The sequence below is a fragment of the Dryobates pubescens genome, chromosome 18 (assembly GCF_014839835.1).
Source record: "Dryobates pubescens isolate bDryPub1 chromosome 18, bDryPub1.pri, whole genome shotgun sequence".
Taxonomy (NCBI): Eukaryota; Metazoa; Chordata; class Aves; order Piciformes; family Picidae; genus Dryobates; species Dryobates pubescens.
The window spans coordinates 2,217,688-2,230,597 of NC_071629.1; the positions used below are offsets into that span (position 1 = coordinate 2,217,688).

The 12,910-nt window shown below is 44.1% G+C and overlaps 1 protein-coding gene across 2 annotated transcripts in view; it reads right to left on the minus strand.

The window, feature by feature from the left end:
- DACH2 (dachshund family transcription factor 2) overlaps positions 1–12,239 on the minus strand; it is a 266,714-nt gene extending 254,475 nt beyond the window's left edge. For both annotated transcript variants that reach the window (XM_054169395.1, XM_054169393.1), the window contains exon 1: positions 11,603–12,239. In XM_054169395.1, the coding sequence (XP_054025370.1) occupies positions 11,603–12,153 (551 nt within the window). In that variant the 5' untranslated portion in view covers positions 12,154–12,239. The remainder of the gene's footprint in view (positions 1–11,602) is intronic.
- Positions 12,240–12,910: the final 671 nt, after the last annotated feature.

The following is a 12,910-nucleotide window of genomic DNA, read 5'->3' on the forward strand; positions in this document are numbered from 1 at the left end:
TCAACAACCGACTCCTATTAAGGGTTTATGCTTTGAGAGACACCATCACTGTGAGCCAGCAGCAGGTGGGCATAATATCTGCTGTGTGATTCCTTTCATCTTTCCTTTTTTTTTTCCCCTAGAAAGCAGATGGGTGGAGCACCTACCACAGCCTGGCAGGATAAAAACTTACAAATAACCACATCTCCTTCTGAAATCATCCACCCATCTCAGAGATCTAAGAGGCACTAGGACAGCTACATTCAAGTACCTTTGGTAACACCCAGGTAGGCAATGACCTGGATCAGAACACACCAACGTAAGAACTCAGCCCTTCAGCTTAGCTTCCTCCAGAGAAAATCAGTTCTTAAAAAGTACTCAGCAGCCTCCTGCCATGCTCTAGTGAGTACTGAAATGACTGTTGTAAAGAGGCCTACAATAGATATCACAAATATCTGTGTTGTTTCCACACCACTAATGAATACAGTGTAACAAAAGGTTACATTTTTCAGTTAGTAAAATCAAAAGATAAAATTGTAAATCTTTGAGGACAGCTAAAAAGATGGAACAGAATTTATTAGAGGCTTTGGGAAGCTATACAAATGTGAACTGTATTATTTTGAAAAGGCAAGACAGGTGAACGATTAAAATCTCCTCTGGTTTAACACAAGAGAAAACTGTACCATGAAATTGCAAGACAAACCTCCTCAGGTTCCAGTGGGAAGAAGCAGATTTGTCTGCACCAAAACTCAGTTGTGCCAAAAGTAAAGCAATTTGCAAGAAGAGAGCTGAAAGAAATTGCAATGATTATTGTTCTGATCCGAGATAGGAAATTTAGTTCCAGTGAAGGACAGCAGGATCAATTAACCTTCCTCAGCACTTCTGACTGAGAGAGACAGGTTTGCAGTGTGTAAGTTACAGCAACGATTCTGACCAAACCTCTTCTGAGTGCCGAGGGCACTGCACCAGCCCTTCCTCGTGGGTACAGCCTGGTGCCAGAGCACAGCACGCTGCGGGGTCGCGCACACGGTGATGCGCCGGGGAGCGAACGCTGTATACAGAGCTCAGCAAGCCTCTGGTCTTCTGCACAAATCACACTTCACTTGGTTCTCTGCAAAACAGAACAACCTTGGAGCAGCTGAAAAGGATTTCTTAACGATGAGATGCTCAACGAGGGATTTTGAGAAGTCACTCATCAGACGTGAATTGCTGTATATAAACAGCAAACAAAGCCTTACAATCCTACCAAAACACTCCAGGACCTGCAAATATTTAGCTCATGCAACAGAGAAAACACAACACAGGTCATTACCTTAGGTCTTGTTTCAGTATTCATACTCTGCTGCCAGCAGAGTATTTTCTAACTGCCAGCATTTTACTACCTTGTTCTGCCTGGCAGTTTTGTTGGGCTTTCTGGGGGGTTGAGTTGGGTCAGGTTTGTTTAGAAAACATTTTAAGTCTTGCCTTTTTTTTTTCATCCTTCTCTTTTCCAGTATTATCTCAGGAAGCTTTTCCTTCAGCACACAACGTTTACAGCTACAAGGACGAGAGGCAGCAGCTCCAGAGACCTGCAGCAGCAAGGCAAGGTGCCTTCATCAACTCCACAAAAAACAAGAGGGATAATGTTTCACAGACATCTTCTGATGAACTGTTATAAAAGCAGCCCAGCAGCTATCACACAACATTTGTACCAGACACAAACAACTCTAACGTGTTCAAGAAAAGCATAATGCCTAATATTTTAAACATACTGGTAAGTAGTTATGAATAAAACATCTTTTTCTTTAAACTATCTTCATCTTCTTAATTAGCAACTCTTAAATTACTGTAACATACAGGTAACCAAATCTCCCCACTGGCACAACGTCTGTGCCAAGAGCTTTCCTACAGCTACCTTGGGGGTTTTTTATCACAAATACACAAATATTCCTTCTCAGGCAGTGCTGGGGAGTAAGACACCCCACCTAGGATTTCAGGAAATCACTTGTGAGATGCAGGAAGCACAATCTGAACATGACACATTGATTCACAGAGGGCTACAACTTGCACTGGTCCGGTAAGGGCAAACAATGACAGAGCATCCATACTGGCCTGCTCAAGCATCTCACCAGTAAGGCAGTGACTACCTCAGTGGCTATAACCATGACGCCCACCCATTGCTTCAACAACTCCCACTGAATCCACTCATCCCAATGAATGCCAATAATGTTTCTATTCTACAGCACAGCCAGTCATATTCCATAAACTGGCTGCCCACAGAGGCTCAGAGTCCCCATCCTTGGAAAGACACAAAATTTGACTGGACACAGCCCTGGACAGCCAGCTCTAGCTGACCCTGTTTAAACAGAGAAGCTGGACTAGAGGGTCCTGCCAACCTTAACGATTCTGTGACTCTGTGAAACACATTAGATTGAGAACTGTGTACACAGACAGCGTGGAGCAATTTTGATTAGGTTCTTGAATGAAGTGTTCTGCTTGAATTCCTCTGTCCATACAGGTTTGGAAACAGGAGAGGAAAAATGACTCACAGTTCTGCTGAAAGTACCATGAGGGCATTCCAAGCTAGGAGTTCTCTTGCCACAGACTGACGGAAATCAAATCAATGCTGGGAATACTACTTACATGGCTTGAAGGAGTATTAAAAAACCTGAAGGCTTCTAGCAGGGATACCATTACAGCTCATACAGCCACCTAAGTTCAGTTAGGAAATTCAGCTCATGTCCATTGCAAATGAAATTTAAACTAAACTTCTGTATTATCCCCAAGCCCTTCTCGATGTGTACAAAAGCTTCCAAAAATCAAAACTGATTTCCATGATTTGGGAGAAAGGCTTTGGAATAAACCATAAAATTGAGTTACAATATACACACAAATGTGTGTATTTGTCTGTATGTTACAGCCAATGTACATACATTAATTACATATTTAGAATTCCACTTTCATTTACAGAGTAGCTGAAGGATGTTCCTGTGATCACAGTTTTCACATTTTCTCAGAGCAGTGAGGGAGACAGTAACACTGAGCACACAACAATGTGAAAAAAACAGTACTGAGATTCTTTCAACTCAAAATCAGAGCCACTGCTGTTCAAAATACTATTAGAACTTGAAGGAGTTCACCCTACCAGAGACCAAAAAAAAAATATGCAGAGGTGGCATTCAGAAAAGAACAACCTTCTGGCATGAAGAACATTTCTGCTTCCTAGCACAGGAAACCCTTCACAGCCTTACAAGCTGGTGAGAGGTATCAGTTTGAGTCTTGACTAGAATAACCCAAAGTGCACTGATGATGCAGAACACAACATATTTCAGTACATTCTAGTCAGAAACAGACCAGACTGCACATACTTTTAGACCAAATAAAATAGGTAACATACTGATGCTAAAAATACGCTTCTCACCCAAAGCCCTCAAAGGGCTTTTTTTTCCTTTGCATTTCCATATTTAACTGAAGGGGGAAAAAATGAAACTATTTTATATAAGGAGGACAATTTAAAAAATAAATCCAAAGACATTACAGATGATGACCTCACTGCCCTGCACTGTGTCACACACAACTACAACAGTGTTGAGGGCAAATGAACTTATAAAAGCATGTGGAAGAGTTCACTGTATTTAAGATTTTCACCAGATCCACTGCTACAGAATGCAGCAGCTACCTAGCTCAAGAAGGAAAGAAAGAAAATTAGTTGAACTGCTAGGAAAAATCTGAAAGAATGTCTGTTAAGGATCTCTTCAATGGTTATATTCCTATTCCATATTGTAAAATAAATTTCACTTCAACAGTTCGGTGTCTGGGTGCCAAATCCTTAACTAACACTGCCCTAGAAACCTCCAATTAATGAGAATAGTAATAGAGCTTCATGTAGCACAGATAATAGAACACATGCATAACATAGCTAGATACCTCAAGTTTAATGCATTACTAGTAAAAAGCCCATTAATAAAGAATAATCCAATAAAAGCACTGTTTGTGATGGCATTACCATACTTTTTAGTTTAAGTAAAAGGAGTCTCCCTCCTAAATAACTACTAAATGCTCAGACTTCTAACATATTGCTGCAAGCTATAATGGTTATAACTGTTAATCCAATACACCTTTTATACAAACCCATAAACACACGAGTGGAAAAATAGCACAGATGTTCATCTCTAATGCAATTTCCATTCAATTTCCTAAGTGCAGTCCCTGTGTGCAAACTAGCTTAACGTTATGTTTAGCTTGCAAATTCTTTTAATAAATAATGAATGCAATAAAACTGGGAGATCAATGGCAGGCTGAGAAATCGTAAAAACAAGCCTTTTGTGCTCACGCTGTTGCCGATTTCAAACTTTAATCCAGTGGCAGATCGATACTTTTTCTTTTTAACCCATCACATAGATAGCAGATAGACTGGATGTAGGTTAAATGCTGTTACCAGATATCAATTTCCAGAAACTTGATAAGATCAGGCACAATTGCAATAGAACATTTTATACCTCAACATATTACCCAACAATGGACGCTGCTAAACATCACACTTTCAGCCACCGCACAGTAACAAACCACTTACTCATTTGGTTTGATTTTCACTTTTTGGGGTAAGCAGTTATTTGTCACTGAGACAAGAAAGGCTCTGACACAATATATTTTAATGAGCAGAATGGGCTCAGCAGGTCAAGATGTACTGACGAGGAAATATAATCTCCCCACGCTTGCTAGTGACAATAAACTTTATAGGTGCATACAAAACAACATAGCTGTGCTCCCAAAAAGAAAGGAAAGAAAACACATTTGTGTTTTACAGGACTCGGATATTGGAACCTTCTGGGGTATCAAAGTACATTAGCTAAGCAGTATCGGTGTTTCTTACAGGTTGTAGAGTGGGGGGAGAGGGGAAACCCTATTACTAAGTCACTTTGGATAACCATGTTTCACCAAGAGGGAACAAAGATCAAAAGCCTGTAGCCCCAAGGGACAGTTGCCGTATCAAGCAGGATAAACCTAAATCACTAAGAATCATTACTAGCTAATGTACTTGTGCTGGGTAATGCACGTTTAATTGTAACCTATAAACATCTTGCCTTAGCTCACACCAAAAGGAGCACATCACAGCCAGCAGTAACTCTAAGGCTCCTCGTTATGCTTGCTTTTGCTATTAGCACTGTTTACATAAAGAACCACTACAATGCTGCCCTTCTGCCCATCCACGGGGCTTCATTACACTGATAATCACATGGAAGAACTCAGAAAGCAAGCAGATGGGAACTTTCTAGGTATAATAAAGCAAGGATGGGGATGGTTTTGTTCGTAACTTCAGAACACACAAAACTATAATTTCTGGAACAGGCACAGAAAAAGATTAAAGATTATAAATTCATCAAGAACAAGATCGGACTCCCCAAGAGGGCCATATACACAGAGTTCTTCCCAGAACTTTTTAAGCAACCCCTGGCAAGAGGGGCTCTTATCCTGTGAAGGTTCTTAGAAGTGTTTTGCCCTTTTTCTGGCAAAATTCCACTGCCATGGAAGGGAGGTTCACCTCAGCAAAGTCACAACATGGCCTTTCCGGTCCAGATTTCAACACCTTTTTAATATTGATACTGACAAACAGCTCTTACATAACAGGAATTCCAGTCTGGACACATGACAAACAAGAAACAAAATTTTACAACATCTCAGAAGATTCATTTAAAATATTTTCTGCAGAATCACCAAGCTAGACAGCTACTAGCTTCTCACTCTAAGGTCACAGCCACACAAGACAGGACTTTTCTAACTCAGTGAGTTTTGCCGTGCTCCTCAGTTCTACCCAAGCCGATTTTCACCTGCCTTTAAACAAATGCACACCCACAAACAGAGGCTGTGTGTCCAACCATAGCCCCAGTGTGAGAATAATTTCCCATCCACAGAGCCGGTCACTTCTGGAGGCTAAGTATAATGCTATTGCCACACATTGATATATTGGTGAAAGCAAGGCAAATATAACAATGCTAAAGCTCAAACTCATTTGAATAAACTGTGAATTTCTATTACATATATTGTTTCCTTTATCAAATTGGAACTACTGAAGCAAGAATACCAAGAATGCCAACATAAATCTAGATCTGTTACAGCCAGTTTCTCCAATTTATTCTCAGAAGCCTTAATGACAAAAAGGCAAAGTTGTTCTGCTCGGAGGAGAGATTAGGAAAAAGAACACTCACGACAGTTTTTAACATTAAAGAGTTACAGAGATCAGGTTTAACAAAATGATTGAAGCAAGTCACAAAATACTCTTTTATCTTCTAAAGAAAAGCAAGGAAGACCACAAGTGGGGTAATAAACACTAAAGAATAAAAGCCAATAAAAAGTGTGCGCAGCCTACGCGGGAAATAGATCTTCATTATTCATGGCAGAGCACTTTACTCAGTCTTTTCCAGAATTTCAAACCCTTCCACCAAGACACATTCCAGCCTCTTATGATCTGCGTTCCACAGGTTTTGCTCCAAGATAATGGATACCAGACTAGAGATCAGAAATTAATGGTGACCGACAAGTTATGCTAAGCAGCAACAGAAACATAATAAACAAGAATTCCTCCTTCAAATCGAACAGAGACTGAACCCAGACACATTTAACTTTAAAATTATTAATAAGAATTAAAAAAGGGAAGAAGAAAAAGCCTTACTTCAGCCTGTAATCAATTTGAACACAATGATATGCTATTTATAGCAACACTTTTAACATGTTCTAGTCTTATATTATTTATTTGGATCATTCCTATTATAATGAAATATTAATGTCGAGAAAGTGGTTACTCTATTAAGGAGCTATCCCATGTTTAGATTTTAATATTGATCTCCACTATTCTGGAATAATTAAACAGTCTGTATGAAACTGTAGTTGCCTGACTTGGTGTTATAACATGATCAGAAGTTTAGCATCTTCCCCACAATGATGCCACAATTAAATTTATCTTGCGACCTATTCCTAAAGGCAATTTAGTTATTCCAACAGAAGGGGAAAAAGGGGATACCGCCACTTTAAAAGCTTCAATCTCTTTGACATTGCTGGCAGTGTATGGGAACATTAATGCATCTGTCATGATAACAAGCTAAGAATAACATCTAGACATCAAACCGAGCAGAGAATCCATCTGAAGTGATTCATTCAGATCTGTCTCATTGATTTATTAAACACAGGGCAACATCTGCAGCCTCACAGAGCTGCTTGGCAAAATTAATGCAAGATCAATTCAAATGGAAAAAAGTGCAAAAGAGATAAATCAAAACACAATTTGCATGCAGTTCCACAATCAGGCTTATTGGGTGCAAATGCTCAATTTCCCTCCCAAAGCAAATGAGTTTAAATGTTGTTTTATCTTTGCAGAATTGTGTGATTTGGAGTGACAGTGAAGAGTTCTGCAGGTTGAAATGGTGAAAAGGAAAAAAGGAGAAGAAATGCTTGCAAAGACCTTTTGAATATGCAACAAGAATATCATTAATACCTAATTGTTTAGCTTTTTTGTCTTTGCTACAAAAACCACAGTATTTTTCAGTTGTAGAAGTCTCAGTAGGAAATTACATATGTATTATGCATATACACATGCAGGAAACATACAAATACTCCATTTCTGAGGAAAAGCATGTTACACTTCAAATGGGGAGCTCTATTGCTATGAAAAAAAAAGAGAAGGGAATTTGAATCAAGGCTTCTCCAGATTGGACATGTATCTGATGAAAATATTCAAGTCTTTTAGTAGTTCTGAACAAGCAAAGACTTTCAAGATATTCACCAAGAAAAAGAATTTTTTCCAAAAGGATAATTAATCTGTGCTGAAAGTGGAAAAATTCCTTTCTGCATCTCCAGCAGAATCCACTCTGTCAGTGATCTCTCTTAAGTGAGTCTCCAAGGAAGAAAAGGAAACAGACAAATTCATCATTCATTTTACTTTAACATGCCAGCACCTGCAAAATTCACCAATTTGCCCAAGCCTCAATGCATGCTAAATATTTACTTAGGCAAAAGTTTATATAATCAGATTCCCATATTTAAATCAATATACAAGGAAGCTCTGTGCAGTGCTACATGACTGGCTTGCCTTAATTATCATCTTGACATCATTCTCCTAATAAAAGACAAAGTATTGCTGACTATAGGGTAGCTTTTAATAGACAACATGACTAGACCCTCATTATCTCATAAAACGTCAGCATTTACTGCTTAAATTCATTTCTAAAGCCTTTTATTGTTTGTGAATAGCCAAAGTAATAGAAAATATTAGCTTAACTGGACACTGCAAATAAAAAATGAGCCACGTACTGGAACACTGTTTCTGAGAAGAATCCTGACATTCAGTGAAAAAGGCAGACCAACACTATGCCTTTTCAGTGGCCAACAGCATCCATCACATACAGAATAAAATAGGTCGTGATCATACTTGTATAATCCTAATTTTAAGGAATGACTTATCTACCATCTTAAAATTATGTTCCTACTACAGTTTTAAGATCAATTGAAAAATAAACGTTATGCTTTACTACTCAAATTGCCATAATTTAAGCAACCTTTTAAGGTACTGCAAATCAGTAACCGGGTTTGGTAAATAAGCTGTCCTTACTCTTGACTTGAGGATGCTGCCTGGAATGAAACGAACAGTTAGTTCCATTCTACAAACCTTTTTTCCAAATTAGATTAAATGATGATGGCTAATGGCAATCACAGAACATTTTGTTTACACACAAATGAAAATTATACATGTACTGCTTAAAGAGATACAAAGGTCAAGCATGCCAGATACAGGCAGTTCCTGTTACATACAGTGAGCAGAAACATACAAGAAACTTTTGCTTGCAGGTAGATTTTTCTGCAGCTCTCCTGAGCTCTGTATAAAAGCTCAAGTAAAACAAAAAATGCAACAGAGTAAGCAGAAACAGAATTTCTCTTATTTTCAATCATATATAATTGATGGTGCGAAGTGCAATTAACAACAATAATTAAAAGTATACACTAGCATAAGAGATGCTGACTTTTAGTAGCCAGCCACAACTGAAAATGACAGCCAGCACTTACTGCTTTTTCTGGCAGCTCACGAGTTTAATGTAGTATTTGTACAGTGTTCAGGTACATATACACATCTTCATAACTTAAATATGCATTATAAAAAGCAACACTCAATATTCAGAGTTGAAAGTAACACTGGACTTGTGCAGTGGAATACATACATCGAAGGGTATGCTTCTAAAAGACCACATTTTGTCAAAGCTTCGCTTTCCAGGCACTGCGTAGCTGTAACAGTTCTACCACGCTTTGAGAGGTCACTTTACAGAAAACAAAAATCAGATCACTGGAGTACTTAGCTAGTTTTAGGCAACATTTCTCCCCCACTAAGTATGGGCTGTTCAAGGAAAGATCTGTAAATAAAAGGACATATTGAGCATTCAATTAGCATGATGGAACACAAGTAATACCGTTACGTTACAATGCTTGAGAAAAGTTTCAGGCATGCCGATAACGCCATTGTGCATGACACCTGAAACCCCGAGTGCCAAGCACACTGATACCAGTCGGGTATTCAAACCAGCGGCACTTTCTCGAGGGACGGAAAGCCTGAGGGATGTTTCAGTAAATGAGAAGCTTTAGGAAATGCAAAGAGATCTGCTTGCTTCTGAACGGGTAAGAGTACATAGTGTTTTCATAACGAGTCAGGGAGAGCTTGTGCTTATGCACGTGTTGAATGCACTTCCTCAGCTGAGAGATCTGACTCCATTCAGATGTGTTTCTGCTCTACCAAATCCCCCCTTCAACAGTGCTCTTGCGGTATCTGCAGCCTTTGACCATGTCTTCCTTCCCCTGACTGCTCCTTTCAGACCCCCCTCAGAGCATCACTGGGCTCTTCACTCACAGCTCCCCTGGACGCCCTTCTCAGGGGCTCTTTGCATTACTTATTCCCTGACCCCGTCACAGCACTAAGTCTTTGCAAAAAAGGAGGGGGAGATAAAATTGTGAAATACAAGTTTTAAATGTTTAACACTTTGGCATTTCTGGACCTTAAATCATTTGGTTGTAAGAGACTAGAAATTATCAGAGGGCATCTAAAGGCTGTATCATTAAATCAGACCCTTTATTTCTCTAAGGAGAAACTTTGGCACAGTCACAGAAATTTAAATGACGTATTTCTGTGGCGGTCAGCTTCCACGCTAGCCGAGCTTCAGAAACACTTCAGAACAGCATCTACATGTTAAATGCGTCCCTCCGTAATCTTACACTAATTTTATCCCAGCACAGTAGTCTCAGATTTTACTTATTAAAATGACGGTGTTGTGTATCAGCAGCTGTGATGTCAGAGGTGCATGACACTGAAATAAGCATGCAGCGGGAGAAGGTGTTACAGGAGCAGAACACACAAAAAAAGGCACCTATTTGAAATAAACGTGTCCAGGAATTGACGGCAAGCCTCTCCAAAATATCACCTGTAATGTCAAATAATTTGAAACGGAACAATTGCTGCTGTCCAGGAAGGGCTGGCGGTTTGCTCCTGCTCCCGCTCACAGAGCCACAGCCGGATCAGGTCCCGAATTAGAGCGTGCTTAATTAAGGTGCTGTTAAAAAAACCACCAAACCACACACCCAACACGCTCAGCCCTGAGCAGTTAGGTGACGCAAACCCCTCAGTTACTAAATATTTGCATGCTGCCAGTCAGACACTGCACCCAAAGCACCCCGAAACAGCCTCTGCAAAGAAAAGTTTTCCCGCCAGACAGAAAGCAGGAGCAGGCTGAGATGGAAATGTTTTGCAGAGGTACCTCACGAACTGCTGAAGCAGTGTCCTCACCAAACACCCTGCCTCACGCCCCACCCCACGGCACCAGGTATTTTTACGAAGCCCCGAGAGAGTTTTTGTGTTTATTAGATCATTATCATTTCTAAAGGCAGCAGCTACGAGGTCACAGACTGGGATTATAACCCCAAGTACGAAAGACCCAGCAGGGATCTCCCATGAATGCAACCCGCTCTAGGCTCGGTGATTTAAACACATCAGGGCAGGGGCTACGGCCACCCCAGACCTCTTCGCTGCATGACAGAATTATTCCCGAACGATCCCGAGCAACAGTTTGTCCGTGACCGCCCAGCCGCCCCCGGCGGGCATCTGCCGGCCTCGGGAGCGAGGATCCCGAGGAGAATGGAAACTTTCAGCGCAAGAAAAATAGCGGAGAAAACTTTGATGTTTTTCTTAGGATCGTATAGGAGCACTACGAGCTTTCCCTACCAGGGCGAAAGTTGCAAGCCCTGAGCGCAGAACCACCCCGCTGCTCGGCGGTGCCGTCCGCCCCCAGGGGCTGGGGGAATGCTGAAAAGTTTTCCACGCCGGCACGCCGCGGGGCTGGGCTCCCCTCCCCTGGCGGCACAGCCGAACCTCAGCCCCCGTTCCGCCAGCGGCGCCCAGGCCCGGCCCGGGGCTCCTCCGCGCAAGACGGCGAGCGGCCGCGCAGCGCCCCGAGAGCCCCACCCCCTCCCACACACAGTGGGCGTCCGCGGGGAAGTGACGGGACCCGGTGCCCCCCACCCCCGAGCACGGCTTTTGTGGGCAGCCGGCCCCCAGCGGCCGGACCCGAACGGAGCGGGGCGGGCGGAAAAAGAAGAGCAAAGTTTTGTGGCTCACCTCGCGTTGGTGCAGTCGTTGTACAAAGTTTCGAAGTCCTTTCTGGTGATGAGCTTGCAGCGGTTGACGCCGGGCTGGATGGCCCCCAGCCCCCGCAGGATGCGGACCTGCTCCACCGTGCACACCACGGGCGATATATCCAGCCGCTTCAGCTTGGTGTAGACCGTGTGCAGCCCTCCCACCAGGTGCTTCAGGAAGAGATCAAAAACCTGCGGCAGGCAGATCAGCTCCTGCCCCTCCACGAGGAACGAAGCTACCTTCACCCCGTGCAGGTCGACCATCTTACACTCGTTGCCGCCGCCCCCGCCGCCGCCACCACTACCGCCGCCGCCGCCGCCGCCACCACCACCACCACTACTACTACTGCCGCCGCCGCCGCCTGCGCCGGCCCCGCCGCTGCCGGCAGAGAGAAAACTATTGACGAGGCTGCTAGTGAGGCGCGGGGACTCCGCGGGGCTGGAGTAGAGAGGGTCCGCCCGGAACAAGCCCGCCGAGCCCCCCGCGCCGCCGCTGGAAGTTGCGGCGATGACGGGCGGTGCGGAGACAGCCATGGCCGGCCAGCCCGGCTCCCCGCCACGGCACGGCGCGGCTCGGCTCGGCTCAGCCCCGCGCCCCCGGCGCGCACTCTCGTCGCGCTCTTTGCGGTACTACTGAAAACAGCCGCGCGCCCGCCCTCCCACACGCAGCGGCCGCCGCCAGCCGCGCGCCCAGACCCCTCCCCAGCGCCGCCGGGGGGGAAGAGTGACAGCGCCCTCCAGCCAATGCGCCCAGCCCGCCGCCAGCGCGGCCTCGCAGAGTGGCTGTTGGGCGGCGGGGCGGGGCAGTGCCGGCCTCAGCACCTGGGCCGCGGGGCAGGAGGCGGGAGGTGGCTGGGCCGGCTCGAGGCTCCCGGAGGGTGTCTGAAGAGAGCTTGGCCGGTTCCTGCCTCGCTTGCCCTTCCGGAACTCTTTCTTTGCGCCGCAAGAGTGGGAAAGTTTTGGTGGGCCGGGAGGAGATCCCGTGGGCGCGGCCCCGGTGCTCTGAGGGAGAGGGGTGCACGGCTGTGGCCGGCCCCCTTTCGCAGGTAGTTTGAGCGGTCGCTGCGCTCCGCTACGTTCCTCACTGTAAAAACACCTGCCACAGCTGCAAGAAATCGGGAGAGACGGGGAGCGGGCAGCGAGGGTTGCGGTGCACGTCTCCGTCAGGTAAACAACACATCCGATTTTCCACCGCTTTACCGAGGCCAAGCACGCGTGGTAACTCCTGTGCGCGGCCCCGGGAGGCAGCGGCAGCACTGCAAGTGGTCCAGGTCGAAAACGGAGCCCCTCA